The 24093-nt window shown below is 59.1% G+C and overlaps 1 protein-coding gene across 9 annotated transcripts in view; it reads right to left on the reverse strand.

Moving 5' to 3' along the window:
- Positions 1–2014: 2014 nt before the first annotated feature.
- Positions 2015–24093, reverse strand: part of TBX1 (T-box transcription factor 1) — a 134946-nt gene continuing 112867 nt past the window's right edge. Inside the window, exons 1-9 of one of the 9 annotated variants that reach the window (XR_014573479.1) lie at positions 12703–13445; positions 11182–11641; positions 8419–8520; positions 7141–7312; positions 6789–6944; positions 5605–5672; positions 5296–5396; positions 3250–4666; positions 2015–2236 (exon numbers count right to left, since the gene is read on the reverse strand). Coding sequence is in view for 8 of the 9 variants with exons in the window: in XM_083803484.1 (XP_083659610.1) it covers positions 4230–4666; positions 5296–5396; positions 5605–5672; positions 6789–6944; positions 7141–7312; positions 8419–8520; positions 11182–11641; positions 12703–12895 (1689 nt within the window). In the remaining variant the exon portion in view is untranslated. Of the gene's footprint in view, positions 2237–2278; positions 4667–5295; positions 5397–5604; positions 5673–6788; positions 6945–7140; positions 7313–8418; positions 8521–11181; positions 11667–12702; positions 13447–13471; positions 14021–14062; positions 14261–16229; positions 16303–24093 lie in introns of those variants that run through there. The other 8 variants (XM_083803490.1, XM_083803488.1, XM_083803487.1 and 5 more) reach the window with 8 other exon arrangements.

Consider the following 24093-nt stretch of genomic DNA (forward strand, 5'->3'; position numbering starts at 1 on the left):
CCACTTGGGCAGCAGCACGGCTCTGCTCCAGGCCTTGGCCTGCCTCTTGTGGGGGCTGCTGCAGGAAGTCGTCCCATGGCATTGGCCCCCCACATTCCCTCCACAGAGGGAGCAAGCCATGGCAGGAGCAGGGGGCAGAGAGGACCTCATTTATAACGTCTTTATTTGGGAGAATGGAGCAGAGACAGGGGAACACTGAAAGCTACTCCAGGGTTGCTGCATCCTGGTAAAGAAATAAACAGAAATCCAGCAAGAGCCATGAATATCTAAGTACTATGAAGGTTGGGGGCAGGGCTCTGCTCATGGTGGGTAGAAGTCTGGGCATCCATCAGCGCTTCCGTGAGAAGCACGAATCCCACCACACACAAAGATGATTCTGCAGGTGAATATTTACTCTTTGTGGCCATATATCTGGATCTCACCATCAGACCAGGTTGGGAAAAAACCTGCAGGGCTCCCCAGTCGTACAGAGAAAACAGTGACTAAACCAAACCCAGGCCGCATCTCACACAGCCTGGCCTAGTGGCTGCAAAATGATGTTTCACTCTTAGTGCTGTCCTTGGGTCGCTCCGCAGACTGCGGCATGGAGGAAAGCAAAGTAGGTGCTCTCCTGGCAATGGCCATGCATGTGGGTGCTTGAAACTGCCTTAAGAGATCCCAGCCCCCAAGGAGACTGAGGGGCACCTACTGGTGACCCCATTCACCCAGAGGATTTCTAGGGTCTCCCTGAACAGTAGGAAAAATTAAAAACAACATCCATGAAGCATGTGAACAGTATGCATGAACGCTGCAAGCACACTGAAGCCTTACCCCCACACTCTTAATCCTACATTTAATTTAGTCAGATTTACTAGGAAGGAAAAACAACAAAATCCCCCAAACCCTAGGGTATCCCCTTTGTTTGGGTAAGTGATCAAGCAAACATCTCCCTTGTTTCACCTGTGAGTGCCTAATTCTTTATTTACCCACTGGAGTGTGTGATGTGTTTTTCAGACCTTTGGAGCAATCAGTAAATTCAACCTGTAACTTTGGCAAATGGAGCCACACGGCTAATTTATTCCCTAGCCCTCTTTGGGAGAAACAACGGATGCTTGTAACCTTGGTGCTTGGGCCTGTTTTACTAGCAGCTTTTAAATATACAGTGTTACGTGTGACTTGAGGCAACCGTAAGTGGAAGTATTGTCTGGAAACGCTGCAGATTTCTTTCAAGTATGTGCTGTGGATCTCGGTGACCGCATGTACTAAGTGAAGTTTAAACATACATGTAACCAAATCATACAAAGTCATTTTTCAAATGAAGCTGCAATACATACGAATAAGGCATGGCCTGTACATGATACATCTTGACTAACTGGCTGACAGGGAACATGAAATTAAAGCATTACAGCTTTTCTGTGATTTTCGTAAGGCTTCTACTGCCCAATGTGCAGTGTTACGAGCTTTTTTGTGTTTGTTGTGATAGAAGAATAATCCTGCATGTTTTCCATCTCTGGAACACTCCCACACAATGAGATAGGTGTAGAAAGGACAAAATGCTAGTCAAAGCCCTCAGGTAGCTTGCTTTTGGGACTAAAATATGTTATAAAAAGGACTGCTAACAAGTGTAATACTAATACAGGCAAGCACTGTGCCAGCTGATGGCTTAAACACAGGGGCAGAAATACCATTTTCACAGTTAAAACTGTGAGTCTTGACACAGTTGCACCTTCTCTCCTTCCCATTCAGAACAGGACTCCCTGTAGTGGTTCTTCTAACCCAGAGGATAGGGTAGTGATCCCACAGCCATAAGTAGAAGTTCTGTGATTTTCTTTTCTTCTAAAGGAGTTATGTTTCCTACAGCCAAGGCAGGGACCTTGCACCACTTTCTGCAAGAGCACAGTTTAGTCCTGGTGTCTTGGGTCATTCAGTCCTCTCAGCTCTCGCAGAGAAATAGATTTGAAAAGGTGTGTACTGAGAGCCAGTGGCACTTCTTGCTGCACTCTATGTATGTTTAAAGAAAACAAGTGCTAACAAACACAAATAGAAGCGCACTTTATCCATTCCAACTCGAGCCCCCAACCCTGCATGTTGTTGCAGAATGACAGATCACCAGCAGCTGGGGGAAGAGAAGGGAGGGAGCAATCGCTGGGAAGATTCACTGTTTGCTCAGGGTAAACAACTCCTCGAACTCCAGTTTAGCATCCCTCCTTATTTAAATGGCCTCATTTGGTAGGGGAGGTTTAGACTTCAGAGCAAACTGACCAACAAACACAAGTAACCAAACATAAAAAGGCAGAAGGAAAGAAGAGGAAAAGCATTTATAAACGTCACTGTCCAATGTCTTTTCAATTTAAACGTAATAAGATTATCTACATATATCTACAAATATCTACAATTATCTACACTGTTTGCAGCTATGACTCTTTGGTTGTCTTCACTTTTTCCCTACTCTGGAACTAACAAGAAAAAAAGCATTTGTATAATCTTTGAAAGAAATAATAAATATAACAACTTCATTAAACGTTTGACCAAAGCTTTGGCACTAATCCGTTTACACATAACAAATCATAACTGAAAACTCTGAAATAACAGTGGCAAAGCAACAGAGCACATCAGAGAGCCTTTTCCCACTGACCAATAATAAGCACAAGGCTATTTTACATCAACCTTTCTGAGAACATTAATTGTGGTTTAGTCAGACACTATGAAGCTCACAATTCACTGCAAATGTCAAATAAAATACATATTTCTTGCACAAGTCTTTTTCATGGATCCAGATATATTTTTTATAACAGAAAAAAAATACACATAAAATATTCATGTTATCCTGCACCCCTTCTTAAATCCTTCCAAAACGTTTTGGAAGCCCAATGCCCACTGCGAGACGGAATAAACATTACTATTAACACTGCCACCTGTGCAAGGGATTATATTTTAAAAGATATCAATAAACAGTTGCAGAGTTTGTAGTGAAAATGCACAAATATGGACGAATAGAGGACTTACAAAAAGAAAAATATCCCCTCTTCTTTTCACAGAATCATGTGGAAGAATTGGGAAAGTGTTTATAATACTGTATACCAACACAGCTGAGGAGCTGTTCAATACCTTCTCTGAAGACAAAATGTCTGACATTCAATAAGCAGTTGACAAAAAACACAAGCCAACTGCTCAAAACGCATCGCTGCAGTAAACCATGATGAACAGGCCCAGCTTTCCAACATGCAAGGAAAGACTACCGAAGGAGATAGTTAAGAAAAAAGTACTTACCAGCTTTTAGAGGAAAGATGCAGCAAGCAGGTAGATGCAGAATAGGTGCTTTGGAGCTACTGCAGTTTGGGTCAACCAAATATAAGGAGTGAGGCATGCTGGGGAAAAACTCCCCTGTTCCTCTAAAAGGCACCTCTCAGTGGGAGAGCATCAGGAGCTCAGCGAAGGATGTAGGAAGGCAGTATTGTAAGGCTGCCTCTGGAAGCAGCCTGTTCACCAACTATTGCTGAGAACACACCGCGGGGTTTCCCCACCACCACCCCCAGCCTAGTTTTTACATCTTGGTACGGGTTGCTGTGAGAGCTGGGAGCTGTGCGTGGCTGTGCTTCATGGCCACGGCCTCCTCTCAACAGCTCCACAGAGCGCTGTGGTGGTTGAACCGCCGGGTGAGGCCCAGCGCTCCCGGGCAGACGCAGGGGCGGGCTAGGTGTAGTTCTTACAGTGACGATTCAAACTGTTCCCTTAAGTTAAACTGTGTCCTTTGACAGGCTCCTCCAAGAGCCCCCTGAGCCAGCCGCGAGCGAGCCCGAGGATCCCGGGGTGGCTGACGGCAGTTCGTGTAGGCGAGGCCCCTTCCCAGGGCCCGCCGCCGCCCCGGCCGGCCTCACGCCGCCCTCGGGGCCGGGCGCCCGGCGCGGCCTCGGGCACGGCACCTCGCCGCTCCCCCGGCCTCCTGCCCTCTCCCCGGGAGCTCAGCCTCCGAGCGGGGAGCGGGGGGACAACGCCCGAGGGCTCCGCTTAGCGCCGGGAGGCGGCGGCGGCAATCCCCCTGCCCCTCACAGCCCGGCCTCCTCACGGCGGAGCGGACGCAGCTCCGCCCCACCACTGGCCCCACCGCTTGTCAATCACCCGAGCCGACCTATCAGCTCCCGCGCAGGGCGGGCCGAGAGCGAAAGGCGGGAAGGAGGCGGCTGAGGCGAGCGGCCGTTTAACGGTCGCGGCACGCGGGGCCGGGGGAGGGGGGGGGCGGGCGGGCGGCGTTACCGGGGCCCGTAGTCGTAGGCGGCGGGGCCGGCGGGCGGCGGGTACACGTTGGCGGCGCTGACGGGGTGGTGGTGGTGGTGGTGCGGGTGGTGCGGGTGCGGGTAGCCGTGGCCGCGGATGGCGGGCAGCGGGTAGGGGGCGGGCCGGCTCTTGGCCCCCAGGTAGTGCTCGTAGGCGGCCGGCGGGTACTTGTAGGGGTGCTGCTGCAGCGCCTCGCCGGGCTCCAGGCGCACGTCGTGGTGGGGCGGGCTGGGCCGCCCGCCGCCGCCCCCCAGGGGCACCAGGCCGCCGCCGCCGCCTCCTCCTGCTGCTCCTCCGCCGGGCAGCGCCGGGCTCAGCACCCGCGCCAGGAGCTGCTGGTGCGCGGCCTCGGCGTGCAGCGGGGCCCCGGCGGCCGCCTCCCGCTCGTAGTCGCGGCGGGCGTCGGCTGCGTCTGCGGGGGGCACGCACGGAGAGTGTCAGCACGGAGGTGGCAGATCCCCCCCCGGACCACCCCCGTCCCGGCTGGCCCCGGCCCCCGCAGGGTGGGACGGGACCTCCCGGCCGCCACAAAGGGAGCTGCGGCGGCTGGCGGGCCGCGACACGCCTGGCATCGCCGCGGTTGTGCAACGCTGAATAAATAGAGGCGTCCCTTGGTGTCTGCGGGAGGGGGGTGGGAGAGGGGCCCGCGGTTGGCTCGGCTGTTTGTGTAATGGGAGGGGGGCGGTGGGCAGGGGGAGCTGGGTGACCCGACGGCAGCTCCCCGACACGCTGCTGGGGTGTGCCGAGAGGGCACGGGCCCCATGAGAAGCAGAGCTGGCAGCCCAGGAGCCCCAGGTGGGACTCATTACATAAATAAAAGGCTGCTGTTCTCTAAAGCAGCAAAGCTGTTTAAGCACAACAGCTTTACACCTAAGAAGGGGGAGCTAAGCTAAAAAGGTGGCTGGCTTTGTCTAAAAAATACACAGTAGCACAAATCTCGTGAGCAAGGGAGCAGTGCCTGCTGCAGGCAGCTGCACACCAGCATGGCAAGCGAGGCTGGCCCCAAGCACATGTGTCGGCCCGGCCACGGGGAGTGCTCACCTTTCTCTGTGCCGTTTTGGTGTGCAGGGGAGGACACTGGGTTCCGCGATCTGGCAAAAGCACTCATGAGAGGAAGGGCCCCCGGTCTGTGATTCCTGGGCCTGGAAGAAGGAAGGGAGAAGTAATACGGAGGCAGTGGTCCTGCCAAGTGAATACCTAGAGCCTTGCTGCCAGCAAACACAGCTGACCCAGTGGCACCCAAACACCATGAAAAGTCTTGTGCAAAGGTGCACTGGGCAGGTGCACGCTACACTCGGTGAGAGGGGGGCTAGCGGTAATCAAAGACACATCAAAGGCTGTGTGCCGTACCAGTCCTCAGGGTCGCAGTCTCTGAATCCCTTGGCAAAAGGGTTGCTGGCGATCTTCAGCTGCGTGATCTGTAAGGAGAAGATGGGAAATGTCTCAAAGTGGCACATGGGGCACCTCCCTTAGCGAGCGTGTCTCTGAGCAGCTCCAGGAGCCCGTGGTGCCCGGTATTATGGAGCCGAGGCGCTCCCTGCCACAGAGCGCAAACACGTGCGTTCCCCATTGGAAAACACGGGACAGGACGCTACCTAATACGAGTTCAAGGCGAAGGGAGAGGCGGCTGCAAAAGCTGTGTAAATGCACTTGTAAGAGAATGCCACATTATATGGGTCACCACCGGAGCAGCTAAGACAAATCACTGGATAAATCATACTTATGTATTTATTTAATTCAGCGGGGAGAAGGCAGGACATTTTCTATATTTAAGCAAATCCACGGATAAAGTATGTGATTGTGAGTTTCCGGAATGGGTTGAAAAACAAACTTTAAGCCCCTCCGTGACAGTTCCAGCCTTAGAGGTCAAACTGATAGAAAGCAGGAGAGAAAGAGCAGCTGTCCGGAGCCATCAGGCAAATGCCAGCCGGGGAGGGACTCCGGAGCCCCTTAAAGGCACAGCCTTGCTCCGGCCCGGCCGCAGCATCCCGCGGGGGCCCCGGCATGCCCGGAGCGGCAGCACAGCGTGGCCCGGCCCCGGCTGCTCGGGGACAGCCCTGGGGACAGTCCCTGTGGCATCAGCGCAGAGCCGGGTCACCGCTGAAAAGCCTCTGCTCGGGAACCGTGCTTGTGATTGCAGCCAGCATTCCTGCTCCTTACGCTGCGATTTAGAGGAGCAATTGGATTAAGTGCTGCCCAGAAATCCGCATCAGTTTAGGGGGCGGGTTGGTTCGGTTTTAAATATATTGTATTCTGAGCGCGAACAGACCGAGCCCGGAGAAGCAAAATCACAGATTTAGCCAAACAAATTGTGAGTGACGTCCCTCAGCGGGGAGCCTCCAGTTTCCCATCGAGCCCGGCTCTCGGGTTTACAGCCGCAGGGAGCTGCCCCCGGGCCAGGGAAGCTGGCGATGGGGCCAGCGCTGCCTCGGGGCGCAGCTCCTGCCAGGCTCCCAGCGCTGCCCCGGCCCCGAGCTCCCCCGCCTGCGCTTCTGGGGCTCCCCACCGGCGCCCCGGTCCCGCTGCCGCCTCACCCGGTGGTTCTGGTAGGCGGTCACGGCCGTGAAGCGCGTCTCCTCGAAGACGAAGGTTTTGAAGTTCTCCTCCGCGTATTTCTCGCTGTCTTTCCGGGGGTCCACGTAGACCACGTGAAAACGCGGCTGGTATCTGTGCATGGAGTTCAAAATGATCTGAATGATAAAACGAGCAAGGAGACAATAACTGATCCAGGCGGAGCTTCGAGAGAGGAGAGCGCAGCCCTCGGTCCCCCCTGCCCAGGGCAGGGTGCTGAGCCCCGCGGGGACACCGGGGTGCGGGCAGCGGCCCCCCGGGAACCAGGGCGCGGGGAGCCCCCGGGGCTCGTCGCCTCCCCTCGGGAACACTTACATGCCCGTTGTCGTCCAGCAAGTTGTTGGTCAGTTTGAGCTTATCGAAGGAAACGATCTGCTTCATCCACTGCGCCCCTTTGGCCGGGGAGTCCGGGTGGTAGTGCACCCTGCCGGGGGTGGCGGGGTCGGCTTTGCCGGCCACCAGCCAGGAGGAGCTGTGGAAGGCGTACCTGCCAGCAAGGGGGGCACCGTCAGCCACGGCCCGCGGTGCTCCCGGCCCCCCCCCACGGGGCTGCAGCACTTGGGGACCCCCGAGGAGCCCATCCCGGGAGGGAGCCCCTGGTCCCGGGAAGAAGAGGAAGAGGCTCCCGACAGCCGGCTGGGTTGCAGGGGGAGAAATCGTATTTGACGGGGATGGAGCCGTCGGGAGAGAAATCTGCAGGACGCAGGAAATTTATAGCTACCTGTACAGATTTGGGAGAGAAGCCACAAAAGCTCCCCCTTCTTCTAAAAAAAAGTGAAAGGGAGCTCTCTATACAGTAATGTTCTGGCTCTAAGCGAAGAGTGGAAATTTATGTGTAGATTAATAGCAGGTCCACAGTTTAGCAGCCTTGTTTCATTCTTTCAAAGTCCGTATTCAACAGTAACATTTAAAACAGAGAAACCAATCTTCTATACACGTGTTTACTTTAAAAGCCAGTGTTTGCACAGGGGGAATTAGACACCATTGGACTCGAGCAGAAACATTACTTTTTAAAGATATACTCAATTGGATGTTATATATCCCACTTCCCTTGACAAGCAAACATTTCTAGGACGCCCTGAGAATTTGGATATCTGTCTAAATATTTATATATCGGACCTGCGATTCCTACGCGCACTGCCTGCTCGGCGTCCTGATCTGAAGCTAAATACATAATGCGCCTTTCACTGTCTTAAAATTAAAGGGGTTGCAAATCAGACCGCATCTCTGCCTTGCAACTCACTCATTTCTGAGGCCTTCCTACACTGCCGCTGGAAACAAGGGGAGGGTTTTGTGGCTCGGACAGCCAGTGCCTTCCCTGCAAACAAAACCTGCTCTCTTCACCCCAGCACCCAGCGGGCGAGCTCCTCGGCGGGCAGAAGCAGCCCGGTGGGGCGCTTGAGGAGCCTTGGGGGGATTTTTGCTCAGAGCAGCAGGGTGGGGAGGCTGTCCTGGGCAGGACAGCACTGAGCCCTATGCTTTTGGCTGCCCTGCTTGTGTCTGGGTGCTGCAGTCGCTGTGCACAAGCCTGGGGGGGGGGGGGGGGGGGGGCAACCCAAAACTTGTCCCAACAGGCAGGAGAGGGGTACTTGCCGGTATCGCTTGTCATCCACGGGGACAAAATCCATGAGGAGCATGTAGTCAGCCATGGGGTCCATGCCAAATATCTTCACCTGGAAGGTGGGGAACATGCGCCTGCCGCAGAGCAGAGAGAAGGGAGAGCTGAGCTGAGCCAAGCTGAGGGGCCACAGGGAGCCCCGAAGTGGGCAGCACGGGGGTGCTGGGGCTGGCTCTGGGAGCCCCACGTCTGGGGAAAGGAGAGCAGGGTCATAATTCCCCGCTCTGGATTTTCCCCCTTTTTCCAGCTGATCCTAACTGAGGCTGATGCGAGGCGTTGCCCCTACCCTGGACCCACACCTGAGCCAGGTTAGGGCCCTGGGCTGGCATGGCCGGGCCCTTCTGCGGGTGACCGCAGGGAACCAAATTCCCGTTTCTGCCCCTCCAAAATTGGTGCAGTTTTAAAGCAGCAGCCACAAGAGCAGCGCAGCCCCTACAGTCAGAGCAAAACCTCCCCCAGCCCGGAGGGGCAAACGAAGCCCCGAGGCTGGTAGGAACTGGAGGGCAACTGGCATCTCCCAGCGAGCCCCCTCCCGGTCCCTGCAGCTCCGCAGCAGGAGCGGAGCGGGAAGGAGCCGGGCGCTGCGCAGGGCGGCCCCGGGGCTGTCCCCGCTCTGCTCCGCGCAGCCCCCCGGGGAGGTGGCCGGGCTGGGGCCGCGGCTCCCGGGCTCAGGGAGGGCACGGTTCCCCCGAGGGGCTGCGGGGGGAACGGGGCCGGGGGCCGGGCTGGGCGCACAGTTCCCCACCGGGACACGCCGAAGATGCGCCCCAGCTTCGGCGCTGGCTGCGGCTTCCGTTTGGTTCCGTGAGGATTTTCCCGAGTAGGAAACAAAGCGAGCAGCGGCGGGCGGTATTTCGGGAAGGGGGGTTGCAGTCGTTGAAAAACCAAACTGAAGTCGCCGCCTGCAGAAGCAATCCGATCAAAAGCGGGTACCAGGAGTCCCCCCCGGCTCTCTCTCGGGGCGCACGGCCGGGCTGCTGCGCACCTCCCCGGGACCTTTTTGGTTGCGTACTGCTCCCTGCCGCCGAGGAGAGGCTGCCTTCCCCTGCCTTCCCCCGCGGCCGTGGCATCCCCGGCACGGCCCCGCCGGCAGCACCGGGGACGGGGAGCGGGGTCTCCTTCTCCATAACGCCTTAGGAAACTCTGGAGGACGTTTCCAATAGCTTCCTCTGTTATTATTATTTTTAAAGGTGTAAAAGCCCCCATTAGCTCCAGTTCCGGTGTTTCTTGTTTTAAAACGAAGTTTTAAAACAAACAACCCGAGTTGATAAGACCCACCTAGACAAACAGCAGGGCCAGCCCAGAGGCGCTGGGAGAGAACAGGCTTCGCAGCGCCTTCCCCGAGCCTTTTCCTGCCGGTTTTACCCCCATTTTCTCCTGTTTTTATCCGCCTGCCTGGATATTTGTCGATGTCATAAAATAAACGAAGAAGAAGGGGGAAGAAAACCCGCGATTCAAATCGACTTCGCTCCTTCAGGGGCCCTTTCGGAGTCGGCTATGTGCAACCCTCCCGCTGGCTCGGAAGAGCGAAGAAAGGCAGAGCGAAGGGCTCCTGTTTGCAGAGAGCGTCCGCCCGGAGCCTGGCCGACCTTTTCCGCTGAGGAAGGCAGCGCCGAGCCCGGCGGCAGCGAGCTGCACGGCCCGGCGCCGGGCGGCCACCGGCTGCGGGAAATGCCGCCCGGGGTCCCGCAGCGCCGGCCGGCCCCTCGGCGGCTGCTCCTCCGGCGGGCGCCGCGGTGGTTTGTTTAGTTTGTTTAGTTTGAGGAAATTGCTGTATTTTTAAAAAATACGCAAATATTTGCCTATAAATATATTTAAGTTTGGGCACCCCCAGGACCCTCCCCATCGCCGGAGGGGACGCGCGGCCGCTCTGGCTGGGCCGTTCCCGAGCGGCCCCGGCCGCTGCAGCCGTTCCCGGGGCTCACGGGGAGCAGCCACCGGGGCGTTCGTTAATTTGGTTGCTTTTCTTTTATTTTCTCCCCCCAGCCGGGATCGCTTTAAATCACGGGAACGACGCGCTCGCCCCCCAGGAGGCAGCGTCTGCCCGCAGCCCTCCGCAGCTCTCCCCGAGCGGCCCCGGCGATCGCAATTAACCGCAGTAATTAGCGCAATTACTGTTCTTCACTCCCCCCCCCACGCATTCTGCTCCCTTCCAGCGCGGCCCCATCCTTTGCAGCCCGGCCAGGAGCGAGCTCCCGGTCCCGGTGCCGGGGCGCGGCGGAGCCGCCGTGGCCGCGCAGGGCCGAGACGAGCCGGGCTGTGCCGCGCTCGTTCCGCGATCCTCGGGAAATGCGATCGGCCTGCAGGGCGCTTTGAGGTTTCAAACCGCCTGAGCGGCTGTTTGCAGTCCCCGACGAAAGGAAAAGTTGTGCCCGTGCTAAAAATTTGTCCAGTTACAGGTATTGACGGGTGCGGGTCGGGTGTTTTCGTTTTTTTTTCCCTCCCTTTCTGCTGCTGCCCGCCCCGGGAAGGACCGTGTCCTCCGAGGACGGGGCCGCCTTTAAATCCCCAGCGGGACAACCGAGAGCCGGCGGCCGGCGCCCTCCCGGCGGCGGCGAAACCCCGCGGCGGAGCCTCCACGGCCCGGGCCGGCCCGGCCCGGCCCTGCCGCCACCCGCCGCCCCTTCCCCGCAGCACCGGAGGCCTTCGGGCCGCGGGAGCTCGCAAATTTCTCCCCGGGTAAGAGGCCGAAGGTCAACCGACGGCAACCCTGCGGCCGCCCGGGGCTCCTCACTGACCTGCCGGCCTTGGTGACGATCATCTCGGTGCCCAGCTGGTTGAATTCGTCCCACAGCGCCTTCATCTCCAGCTGGACGCTCACGTTGGCCACCTTCGGGTTCTTCTTCACCGGCGCCTTGGCCGCGGCGGCCGCCCCCGCGGAGCAGCCCGAGACGGCGGCGGGTCCCGCGGCGGCTCCCCCGGCGCCCTCGGGCGGTTCGGGGCCGGGGGGCGGCGGGTTGGCCCCGGCCGCCGCCGCCCCGCCGAAGGGGTAGCCGTGCTGGGGCTGGGGCGGCGGGTGCGGGTGCTGCTGAGCCGTGCAGGGCTCGTAGTGCGGCGGCTCATGCTGTCCGTACGGGTCCCCCGGGGAGGGGGAGAGGTGGTACCCCCCGGAGGCGTTCAGGCTGCTCAGGCTGTTGGCCGTGAAAGCTGCAACATCGCAAAAATGGGACAGCTGGGTGAGCCAGGGGCTGGAGATAGCTGAAATCATTCCAAAAAACAGGCAGGCGGTCAGGGCTCCGCTCCGGCAACCGCTTTCCCCCCCAGCTCCGCGCCGCTCCGCGGGGTGCCCTCCGCCTCCGCCGCTGCCCCGCGCCCGGCCCAGCGGGGCGCCTCCCCCTTCCCGCTTCGCCTGGCCCCGGCCCCGCTCCCCCCGGGGCAGGCGGGGAGCTCGCTGCTCCCGCTGCCTGCCTGCCTGCCTCGGCGCTTTTTTTCCCCCTTTTTTTTTTTTTTTTCTTTGCAAACCCGAGAGATCTGCCAAGAGCCGCGGCGGTGCATTGCCGGTGTTATCTCTGCAGAAGGCCTCCCTCGCCTCACGCGAAATGGGACAAAGCAAATTCCCTTTCCCTCCCTCCCCCAAATGTATTTTAAAAAAAAAAAAAAAAAGGAGGAGGGGAAAAAAATAAAAAAAAAAAAAGGAAAAAAAGAACGAAACCGGTTCTTATTTCCGTGTAGTGACGGTGCTGCAGGTAACGTCCCTCGCTCTGGAGCTGCGGGGCCGTGGCTGACAGGGGCAGGAGGAGCGGGGTTGGCAAATCCCCCCTGTGTGGGCATCCCCGAGCGAGAGCTGGGGGCGGCCGGGGCCCAGCGCAGGGCTCCGGGCTCGGCCCAGGGCCCCCGGCACAGCCTCGGAGCGCAGCCCCCGGCCGCCGGCCCGAGCGGGCCCCGCGGCGCAGCACAGGGCCGCCCCGGGGACGGGCGCTCCTCCGGGTCCCTTCCGATGCCCTGAGGCTCCTCCAGGCCCCGCGGTCTCTGGGATCACCTCCGACGGAGCCCCCGGGCCGGGCAGGGGCTGCAGAGCCGGCGGGAGCCGAGCCCAGGCCCGCCGCAGCCCGGGGCACGGCCGGTGCCGTCGGGGATGCTCCGCGGGCACAGCCTCGGCCCCGTCCCCGCCGAGCCGGGGGGGGGACACCGCTCCGAGCCCCCCGGCAGCGGCCCCGCGGGGGCAGGCCGGGCTCCCGGCCCCTCCGTCAGGCCGGGGGGCGTTAAAAGCGTCCGCCGGGCGGCGGTCGGGGGGTCGCGGCTCCCCGCAGGGCGCTCACCTTCCATGTCCCTGGTGACGGTGCTGAAGTGCATCTTCGGCGGGCGGCTGGCGGGGCCGGCGGGCGCGCTGCGGCCACCGCGGCGCTCCTCCAGCGCTCCCTTCCCTGCTCGCTCGGCGGCGGCGGCGACTGAAATCAGAGAGGCGATACTGAAAGCATTTGCCTTGGGAGACAGAGGGCTGTTTTCGTCCATAGGGGAGACACCAATGCAGGAGCGGCAGCCGCGGCAGCCTCCCACCACGAGCCCCCCCCTCCCGCCCCTCACTCCCCTCCTTTCTAGCGCGCCATCCAGGGAGGTGCGAGCGGGACCCCCCCTCCTTCCACAAAGGGGGGAGGGGAGCTAAAAAAAAATAACACAACAAAAAACACACACAAACAAAAAAAATAAAACAACCCAAAGCCTCTGCCCCCCCTCGGGAAGGGCGTTGAGGAGCAAAAAACTGCCCCGGGGCCCTGTGCGGACAGTGCCGAGCGCTGCAGCGCCCGGACCGAGCCCTGCTGGGGACAGGGGATTGGGGCGGGGGGGGGGGAGGGATAAATAACCCCCCGAATTTCTTCCGCGGGGTCTCAGTTTCTCTCCCCCACAACTTCTTTCTGTGCCGTTTATTAATTTCTTTCCTCTCTTCCCTTCCCCCCAACCACCACCTCCTGCTCCTGCCCCCCCTGCCCCCCCCGTTGGCTCCTGCACGCAGGGACAGTGGCTCCCTTGGAGGCGCTTTTCCCCCGTTCAGCGGCTGGGAGGCGTCACATGGAAGCCGGGGGTGTTTGCCTGCAGAAGCGGCGGCGGCGGCGGCGAAAGCGAAGTGAAACTCCTGCCGAGACGGTGTCAAAGGGCTGGGGAGGCCCTTCCCCGCCTCCCGGGCACGGCGAGCGGCCGCCGGGGAGGGCCGGGATGTGCTGCGGGGCGGGCGGAGGGGCCGCCGGTGTCAATCACGGCGCCGGGAGCCGGCCGACGGGAAAGGAAGAGCCGAGCCGGGCCGAGCCGAGCCCGGCGTCACGCTGCGGATGTCCGGGAACGAGAAGGGGATTGCTCCCTTCCTCCGGCACGGAGCCGCCGCGGGGCTCCGGGCTGCCCCGGCCCGGCCCGGGGCTCGGTAGCCGCGGGGCTCCGCACGTCGGGGTGCGCTGCGGGAGCGGGTGCCGCCGGCAGCCCCGGCCGTGCGGGCTGGGAGCCCTGGGAACCCGAGCCCCGGGCCACCAGAGCCCCGAATCGCACGCAGGCGTTGGAGCGTTCCCTTCGCCGATAAAAACATAAATAAAATAAAATTCAAAAGCGCAGAAAACGGAAAGCAAGCGGCGGGGCACAAGGCGAGCCCTTGCGCGGCCCGGCGTGAGAGCCCGCGGTGTCGGCAGCACCTGCCTGGCTCGGGGGCCGCTGTCCCCGGTCCCCGTCGTTGTCCCGGCGAGGCGCTACTCACCGCCCGGCACCGGCCCCTCGCAGAGCCGCCGCGTCCCCCGGGCCCGTCCTCCGCATCGGCGCGGGGCCAGGCGGCACACCCGCCCCGCCGGGCCCGGCCCCGGGCCCCTGTCCCCGGCCCAGCCCCGGTGCCGGTGCCGGTGCCTCCGTCGGGCGGCCGCAGCGAAGTCCCGGGGGAGCTGCCCCCGACGGGGCGGGCGGAGCCGTGGGGCGCGCCGGTGGCTACCGCCGCACCGGGGCTTGCATAACCCGAGCGGTGCGCCGAGAGCCCGAGTGAGCAAGCGGGTTATATATAGCTGCCCTGTCTGTAGCCTGCGGGGCTTGATTCTTCTGTTGAAATATTATCTTTGGATGCGGTAAAAATATTTGCAGAGAAAAATCTAGACTACCCGTACATATTTGAGCATATGTTCCTGCCGCTGAAGGCACAAGGGCAGAACGGGAGGCGATCGGGGGGTTGTTTCTCCGCCGATGCGGTTCCCGGCCGGGGCATTTTCGGTGCCGGGAGCAGGGGCACAGGGTGTCCCGGTGCGGCCCCGCGCTGCTACCTGGCTGCGAGCAACGAAGGAGGGGAACGGATTTCGTTAGGACCCCACGAAACAAAGCTCCCGGGGTGCGGGGGGAAACGAAGAAGCCGCGAATGCGAGCAGCAAAGAGGCCCCGGGACGTGCCCGGCCCTGGGGCAGCCTCTCCCGCGGGAGGTAAAAATATCTGGGAATTAAGAAGGGCCCCGAACCCAGCGCCCCAGCAGAGGAGGTTGCCAAGGGGTTGCTGCCCGTGCTTTGCTTGCCCAGACTTTCTCCCTTTCTCCCGGCTCTCTCCCTTTTCCCCCTCCCTGCTTCGTGGCTACAGCCGCAGCGGGAAGAGGCGCCCCGTCGGGCACAGCCCGGGTGCGGAGCCCTCGGCCTGGCCACTCGCTGGGGGCTGCACGGGACCCCCCGGGAGCACGGGACCCCTCGGGATCAGAGGGCCCTCAGGGATCAGGGGATCCTCCGGGAGCAGGGGACCTGCCGGGAACGGCTTCCAGCCGTGCCGCAGGGCCGCCCCCCCCCCCCCCTCCAGCCCCCTAGTCGCTGCTGCCCTCTGGGACGTGCAAGCCCCCGCGGCCCCACTCCCAGCCCCAGGCCGGCCTCTCCGTTCCCCCACCAAGACTCTAAAGTCCCCGGCCACGTTTGCTGGCTGTCTCCCCAGCCCCCGGGCGCTTGTCCCGCTCCCCGGCCTCTCTGCTTCGCCGGAGCGCTGCGAAGCGAATCCAGCCTCGACGCGGGGCTGTGCCACCGCCGGACTGGCACCGCGCTGCCGCCGGCGCTGCGGCCCTCCCTGGTCCGGGGCTGAACGGATCGAGCCTGGGGGCTGTCGGAAAGGCAACGGGGAAAGGGTGGGTTGGAGGTCCTCTGAACCCCCCCACCCCCCCGACTCACACCCCGCCCGCTCAGGCTGGGGGGGGCAGCCCGGGCTTGTCCCACCGGGAGCGGCTCCGCGCTGCGGGAGAGGCGAGAAAAGGCCGGTCCTCCCCCGGCCCGGGGCACCCCTCTCCGGTGGCCCGCCATCCTCGGGCCTCGGCGGTGCAAAACCCAGCGGCGGCAGTGGGAAGGCAACGCGGCGCTCCAGTCCCCCCGGCCCCCCGACGGCAGCCCCAGCCCCGCCACGGCCCGGAGCCGAGCCCCGCCGCCTGCCCGCAGCCCCGCCGCCGGCTCCCCCCGTCGGGGCCCCGCAGCCCGCAGTGTCCCGGACCTTTCAGGCGAGCCGGGGCCGGACGCCGCGGGCAGCTCCCTTCGTCCTTCCTCGCAGGGTTTTTCCCCTCGGGCTCCTCTCCCCACTGGCCGGGTGCCCCCGCTCCGCTCCAGCCCCGGGGTCGGGCGGCGGCACTTTGGCTGGGGATGTGCCCGGCTTCCCCCGGCCGCCCGTCCCCGCGTGCCCAGCGGCCGGGCTGCGCTGCAGGTGCGGCCCCGACGGGCTCTGCCCGCTCCCGGGGCCCGGCGGGGACAGAGCCCCCGCGCTCCTCAGCGCTCAGCCCTCCGCCCGCAGCTCCCCTCCCGTCCCCCCCAGCCCTCCTTTCTGCTCGTCCCCCGGCCCCTGCCCGGCCCCGCTTGTCCCTCCCGCCCCTCACCTCTGCGCCCCGACGGGCCCCCGGCGAGCCCGGCCTGCGGGGGAGCTGGGGGGAGCTCGCACGGCCCGGCTCGGGCTTGCCGCGGCAGCCCCGGCTCCCCGCCGAGCTGCGGGGCTCGGGGAGCAGCACATAAATACCGGGGGGTGGGGGGGTGAAGGGGGTGGGGGGCCGCGGCAGCCAGCCGGGGCTGCGGCCGGGCAGGGGCAGCCCCGCACTCCGCGCACGGCCCGGAGGAGAACACCCGGAGAACAGGAGGAGAACAGCCGGGGCCGGGACCGGGCGAACCCCGCGCTCGGAGCGGAGCGGAGCGGTCCCGGTCCCGGTCCCGGTCCCTGCGCGTCCCCGCAGCCGGTGCGACAAACCGGGAGCCGGCACCGCGGCAACACCGCGGGGGCGCTGGGCTGGAGGGAGCCGCGGGGAATGCGGGATTCGTTGTGAGAGGGCAGAGAGGGGAGAGCCGGGGGTGTCGGTAGGTGAGGAAAGCCCGCAGCTCCCGCAGCTCCCGGGGAAAACGGGGATTTTCTGGCGTGGGGTTTGGGACCGTTATCGATGAGCACTGCTATTTCTCTCACAGCCAACATCGTTATTGTTCCGACTACGGCGACTATTAGGATTATTTTCCAACTGCTGCTTGAACTACAGGAACCGAAATTAACGAATCTATCTGACGGATCGAAAAATCAAACGTGTCGTTAACCAGCAGCCACCGAGAAAGACTGACAGAAGGGCAGAACGACAAAGTAAGAAGGAAACGAGAAAGCGATAAAGACACATAAAGATAGAAAAAGAGGGAAAGAGAGAGAAGAAGAAAAGAAATTGAAGCAATAACAGAAGAAGTAAAGAAAGGAATAAGAAAGAAAGAGAGAGAAAGAAAAGAAAGAAAGAAAGAAAGAAAGAAAGAAAGAAAGAAAGAAAGAAAGAAAGAAAGAAAGAAAGAAAGAAAGAAAAAGAAAGAAAAGAAAGAAAAGAAAGAAAAGAAAGAAAAGAAAGAAAGAAAGAAAGAAAGAAAGAAAGAAAGAAAGAAAGAAAGAAAGAAAGAAAGAAAGAAAGAAAGAAAGAAAGAAAGAAAGAAAGAAAGAAAGAAAGGAAAGAAAGGTAAGAAATCAAAAAAAGGAGAGAAAAAAAGAAAGCAAAAAAAGGTGACAAAGACAGAAAGAGAAAGCAAAAAGAAAGCGAGAGCGCCCACGACGCCGCGGAGACCGCTACGAGCGGACAGCACGCGAGGGGAGGCGGCGAACCGGGCTGGTGGCCCCGCAGCCCTGCTCGCCCCGGGGCTGGTGGCCCCGCAGCCCTGCCCGCCCCCGGCGCTCTCGGGGCTGCCGCCGCCGCTCGCTGCTGCCCCCGGGGCGCCCCCAGCCCGCTCCCCTCGGGGCGCAGCGCTGGCCCTGCCCGGCCCGGCCCCGCAGGTGCGCGGCCCGGCCCCGGGCACCTGAGGCCGAGCCGGGAGCGCGTCCTGCTCCGGCCTCCCCCGGGCGCCGCACGGGGCTGCTGCGGGGGTCTGGGCCGGGGCCCGGGCTGGGAACGAAAGGCAGGAGGTGAGAAAATGGAGAGAAAGGGAGAGAAGAGAAGAGAAGAGAAGAGAAGAGAAGAGAAGAGAAGAGAAGAGAAGAGAAGAGAAGAGAAGAGAAGAGAAGAGAAGAGAAGAGAAGAGAAGAGAAGAGAAGAGAAGAGAAGAGAAGAGAAGAGAAGAGAAGAGAAGAGAAGAGAAGAGAAGAGAAGAGAAGAGAAGAGAAGAGAAGAGAAGAGAAGAGAAGAGAAGAGAAGAGAAGAGAGAAGAGGAAACAGAAAAGAAAAAAAGAAGAAAAAAAGAAGAAAAAAGGAAAAAAGAAAGAAGAATAGAAAATGAAAAGAATACGAAAACGGAAAAGAAAAGAAACAGAAAAAGAGAAAAAAAGTAGAAAAAAAGGAAACAAAAAAGAAACAGAAAAAAGAAAAGAGAAACAGAGAAAAGAAGAAAAGAAAAGAAAAGAAAAGAAAAGAAAAGAAAAGAAAAGAAAAGAAAAGAAAAGAAAAGAAAAGAAAAGAAAAGAAAAGAAAAGAAAAGAAAAGAAAAGAAAAGAAAAGAAAAGAAAAGAAAAGAGAAAAGAAAAGAGAAGAAAAGAGAAGAAAAGAGAAGAAAAGAGAAGAAAAGAGAAGAAAAGAAAAGAAAAGAAAAGAAAAGAAAAGAAAAGAAAAGAAAAGAAAAGAAAAGAAAAGAAAAGAGAAAAGAAAAGAAAAGAAAAGAAAAGAAAAGAAAAGAAAAGAAAAGAAAAGAAAAGAAAAGAAAAGAAAAGAAAAGAAAAGAAAAGAAAAGAAAAGAAAAAAGAAAGAGAGAAAGAAAGAAAATAGGATAGAAAGAGAGGCAGACCACGAAAAGTGATTGTGAAAAAGAACAAAAACGAAAGAAAAACAAAAAAGAGAGAGAAGCCCCGAAGAAGAAGAAATTCAAGAACAAATAATTATTGTTACAACCAGCGCAGTCCTCCCGAACAGCCGCGGCTTTCTCGCAGAAAGGCAGTGATGCGCCCGGGGAAGGCAGGACTCCAGCAGCTCCACGGGCTGCCTGACCCCACGGCCAGGCACAGGGCAGCCCTCGTGGGGTCCGTGGGGCCAGGGAGTGGGGCTTGGCTCCCGCACCCCACACCCCCGCACCCCCCACTGGCTCCCGCTTGCCAGCCTTGGCTCCGCGTTATTTGCTATGGGGATTTTGGGCTGGTTTTATGGGGTCACTTGCCTGCAGATCCCAACAGAGAGATCACGCACAGTGAAATTCTCAGAAATAAAGCTGTCAGCCACCCACCGCCGGCATGCAGCCGGCGGGGTTTCTCCCCTTCTTTCTCCCTTTTTCCTTCTTTTTTCCTTATTTTTTTTTTCCCTCTGACAACAGCTTGTGTTTTCCCAGAGCAACGTCTGTACCTTCCTGCAGTGCGGCTGCCCTGCGTGCCCACGGGTTGGGACCACGAAGTTTGCAGGACCCTGCTCAGCCCCGGAGCTCCTGGGGTGCCTGGGGCTGGCCTGGCCGAGGGCCCTGGCATTTGGGGTTACCCCAGCTCGTCTGGTTGTGAGTGCACCGGCACTCATCCCACAGCTGTGGAGGGGGTGACAGAGTCCCCAAGGGCAAAGTGGCCCTGAGTGGAGCTGGAAAATGATCAGGGTGAGACGGGATGCGGAGAGGAAGCTGGAGCTTGGAGGGGCAGTGTTAATTAGCAGCTCAGCGCCCGCTGTTCTGTCCTGCCCCCGCTCCAGACATGGCTCCCACGAGCCCCTTTCCTTGGTGAGAGCCTGTCAGCAGCCCTGCACACTCCCAGTGCCCAGGCAGGCTCCCTTGGCAGCCCACAAGAAAAGGCATAAATGTATCCTAACGGCGATCAGAAGCTCGTAAAGAAAATAAAACAAGATGTCTGCGGAGTCGGGCGCCGCATGGTACAGGCTGCCCATCCGGCTTTCCCAAGCTCCTGCCCCACTCTTCGCAGCCCCTCCTGTGTGCTGTTCTTAAATGCTGTTGGAAAGCTCTTGACAGGGGTGCTGCTGTGCTGTGCTCTGTGGGGGGTGAATTTGTGCCCGTCCCCTCCAGCCTGGCCCTTTCCCTGCTCGCACCCCAGCCCCGTGAGCAGGGGGAAGCTCCTGCCCGGCTGCCTGCACGCCCCGAGCACAGAACTGGGGCCGCAGCCGCGGGGAAATGAGGTGCTTTTAGTTTGAAGGAAGGATCCCCCTATCCCCCTCGCCGGTTATGAGGTGCCAAAACGGGTTCAATTGAAGCGTATTTCCTTATTGCAGTGCAAGTTTGGGGCAGAGCAGCGGGGAGCCCCTCCTGCGCTCTGCGGGGCAGGACAGTACTGCTGTGCTGCAGCCGAGGAAAAGCAGCGACTGCATCGCTCCTCTCTAGGTGCCCCCTGGGGGGGCAGAGATGTTTTCAAGCCCTCCACTTGCAAGCGAGTCACCGGAGGGAAAGGGCAGCATTTCTCCGTGACTTGGTGGTTGTTGCACCGAAGGTTTATATTCGCTCAGTCCTGAGCAGCATCCTGTGCAGACATTTATTTTGGCTAAAGCCAGCCCGGTTCGCATTTGGATGCAGTCGCTGAGGCTTGACCCACGCAAAGCTCCGCGCTGGTGGAGCCGCGCTGACCACACAGGTTGGCTGCCTGTTGGTTTGCTTCCAAGCAGAAGGGCCCGGACGGAGCCATCCTGCGCGGGGCAGCGGGCAGGCAGGAACAGTCCTCGTGCACAGTGGAACTCAGCCACCACCCAGAGACACGGTGTCCCCAGAGCTCCCTGCCTGCAGCTGCCGCAGACTGTCCCGTAAGGGCTCTTTCCTTGCAAGGACTTCCCCCCTTTTCTGTTGGGATACCTGATATTCCTTGCTGTCCCACCTTGTTCCCTGTCACGGCAAAGAGCAGATCATTGTCACTTGTTCTGGAGCTCACATGTTTTCACGGGGATTTGGTGAGGCAGATGATGCTATATATTAATCACCGACATAACACAGTATGCCAGCACAAACAAATTAACACAAACAATAATCAGCAGCGCTCAGCGTCCTAACGGGAGGCTGCACAATCTACAGGGCTCCCACTGGGATAAATCTCCCCACGTTGCCGGTTATTTAATTGGACACATTGCAAACTTGACCCAAGCACCATAAGGAACGGATGCTTCAGCCAACGTCAGCTGCTTCTTCGAATCCAATCCAGCATAAAAACTGACTAACTCCATCTCAGAGATTTTTCTTCTTGCGTCAATGCTGGAGCTGTACCCTCTGGAACGCGTCCAGCTGAGAGGCACCCGGGCTCTGCGCTGTCACTGAGGGCGGCTTGCGCATGTTAACAGCACGCAGGAGAGTGCAGTCTCTGGGAGCACAAACCAGACCTGAAAATGAGCCTGAGATGCTTCCTAGAGCCCAGATCTGTCTTCATAAAGGCAGCGTGGCTTCTACCAGCTTGCTCCACTCCTTCTCCTTCTCCTTCTCCTCCTCCTCCTCCTCCTCCTCCTCCTCCTCCTTCTCCTTCTCCTTCTCCTTCTCCTTCTCCTTCTCCTTCTCCTTCTCCTTCTCCTTCTCCTTCTCCTTCTTCTCCTTCTCCTTCTCCTTCTCTTTCTCCTTCTCCTCCTCCTTCTCCTCCTCCTCCTCCTCCTCCTCCTCCTCCTCCGTCTCCCTTTGCCCACCTATACATGTGCCCATCCTCAGAGGATTTTGTGACCAGTGGGTCGCTCTCAGCAACATTTGCTTTTTCCTTGTCCCTCGTGGGACACCTTGCCCATTTTCGGAGCGCTGCAGTGGGGTACCTTACTGGGAGGACAGGTGAGGCAGGGGCTTCTGCCTGCTTGCTGACCCACACCATACAGCACAGCCGTCCCCAGACACAAGGCACGTGAGGATTTCAGGCCGTTGCTCTGGCTCCTGCCTCCACCACGCCACCAGCCCAGGAGGATGCAGTCCTGCTGCGGGTGCTGGGGGCAGGGTGCTCACACAGGGGGACCAGCCAGCTGGGCGCTCAGCCCTACCCGTGGGCAACACGTGGCCTCGCACGTGCCCCGCGCCCTGCATGTTCCTGCTGGCACAGTCCTGGACAGAGACCTGGCAGGCCACAGCAGGCGCCTTATGGGCAGGAAGGGGCAGGGACCTCCCCGGATGCCGGGAAGGCCCTCACAATGGGCTTTGTAATCGCTGCCCGAGCTCTGGTAAGGGCAATGGCGTGTTACTGAGCTACCTCACCGCTGTGAAGCAGAGCGGAGCTGAGCAAGGCTCAGCACTCCCAATCCTGCCTCAGCCGTGGCTCAAACAAGTTTGGTGTGGGGTGCCCAGGTCACTCGGCACTAATTTAAAGCCTTTTGCTAGCTGCATCTTGATGTGCTCAGTGTAAGCAACAACAAAGATGTTTACTTACCTTGAGAAGTCTGTTTGGCATTGAAAGAGATCCAGGATAATTTTGGCCTAGGCTTCTGTATAATTTATTTATTGTATTTTTAGGTTTTGTTGTATAAAATAACCCTGCACCATTTCTAGCTCTTCTCCAATGACGTCTTAGTTAAATCTTGTTCTTCCTACTCATTAACTTGACTTTCCACTTTATAGTTGAAATGGCAGCCTGGAACCGGTCAGGAATCGCTGTTCCCATGGATTTTTGTGTTTCTTGTGATTCTTTCAAATAATGCTTTTAATGGAAAAGGGTGATTGAATCCAACTTGTTCTCAACCAGGGGGCTGCTGCGTGAGGAACATCCTCCTGCTTGTCCTGGACAGGTTATGGACATGAAGATGCACAGTCAGGCTTCCCAAAGGTGAGAAAGAAAACAGCCGTTTCCTTCCTCTCAGTTTTTGCAGGAGAAAACCTGGCCCTGGTGAAGCCAGCAGCAAGATCCCCATCACCCGAGAAAGGCACGTGTAGGGGAACCTGTAACCCGTGGGGCCCGAGCTGTGCGGCTGCCGGCTCTGCGGTGAGGGCTCTGCGCCTCTGCCACCCACCGCGCTGCGCTCTGCGGGCGCTTCCCAGGGCCACGGTCTGGGGATCGCCACCAGCCCTGCAAAAAGTGCAAACCGAGTGGCACTGAGGGGTGGCTCGGCTTCAGGAACTGCCGATGCAGTGGCTGATCTTTTCCTTGCCAGCACAACTCGGCTCAGTCCTTCCTCTGCGGAATTTGCACAAGGACAGATTAAAGAAAGCCAATTTCCTTTCTCATCAAATCAATTCCTTCTGGGGCAAACAAAGCCACGAGCGCAGCGCTCTTGTCCTCCCGTGATCTTGTGGTTTGCTCTGGCTGGAAGAGGCAGCTTTGGAAAACCCGAGCCCGTTTCCTGCTCTGCGTGCTGCAGTGTATATCCTCGCCTCAGCCCTGGAAACGCTTTGATGGATATTATTAGGCCCGGAAAGCATTTGGAGCTCCTTTCTTCCGTACGAGCCGACCAAACTGCTACGGGATGAAAGAGGGGCAAATTGGAAGGGTCTGTGGATGCTGTGGGCAGGCAGCCTCACGCAGGAGCCCACGTTGTGCTGCTGCCTGAGATGGGGACCAGGGCTGGGTCACTGCTGGGCCCCAGGGAAGGGAGGACTGCATTCCCACTCACCTGCCAAGAGGCAGAGCTGTGGTGGGGATGGCAGCTGCCAAAAGCTCTGCTCTGCTGTTGGCGGAGCTGCTGGCTGGAGTCCGGGTGCTTTGAAATTGGGACGGAGTCAAACCCTGCCACCCCCTGGTTTCCACCCCAGCACTGTTACAGCACCGTGCCCCCCACAACTGGTTTTACTCAGCAACTTTGAGGCACGCTTGTGCTAGCTGCGGGCACGGGAAGGGACTCACCAGGCTAAGGCAGTGTTGCAGAGGGGAAGGCTGTGCTGGTTTGCCCTCAGGCTGTCTGCCCCTTGATTTTGTTGTCCTCCAAGACAGCTCCTGCCTTTCTGTTGCCCACCAGCAGGATGGGCTGTGCTTGGTGCTGCTGGGCAGGTGGAGCAGGTGAGGCTGGAGAGGGGCAGCATGCACCAACTCGATGCCAGCACAGCCCAACCCCTGCTGCCTGCATCCAGCCCCAGGCAACGGACTGTGACCCCTTCTTAAATAAATATTCCAGGTCCAGCGAGTCCCATCCCTCCCCAGCCTGTCCTCATCAGGTCCCAGGAGTGAGGAGAACCAGTCTTCAGCCCCTCTCACAGAAACCATTGCCCACCCTGAGGCCTCGTTCACACTCAGCCCTGCAGCCGTTGGGAGCAGGAGCCTCTCGCCACTTTGAATGGAAAAGTGGCTAAAAGCAAAGCCAAGCAAAACCTTTCTGCAGCTTTGCTTTGTGCGGAGCTGGAGCTCTGATCAGTGCCTTGCCACTAACACAGTCAAGAAATGACAGTGCGGAAATCTTGGGGAGCGAACAGCACTTGCGGTTATTGGTGAAATCCCATATTAGT

The sequence above is a fragment of the Anser anser genome (assembly GCF_964211835.1).
Source record: "Anser anser genome assembly, chromosome: 18".
NCBI classification, from domain to species: Eukaryota; Metazoa; Chordata; class Aves; order Anseriformes; family Anatidae; genus Anser; species Anser anser.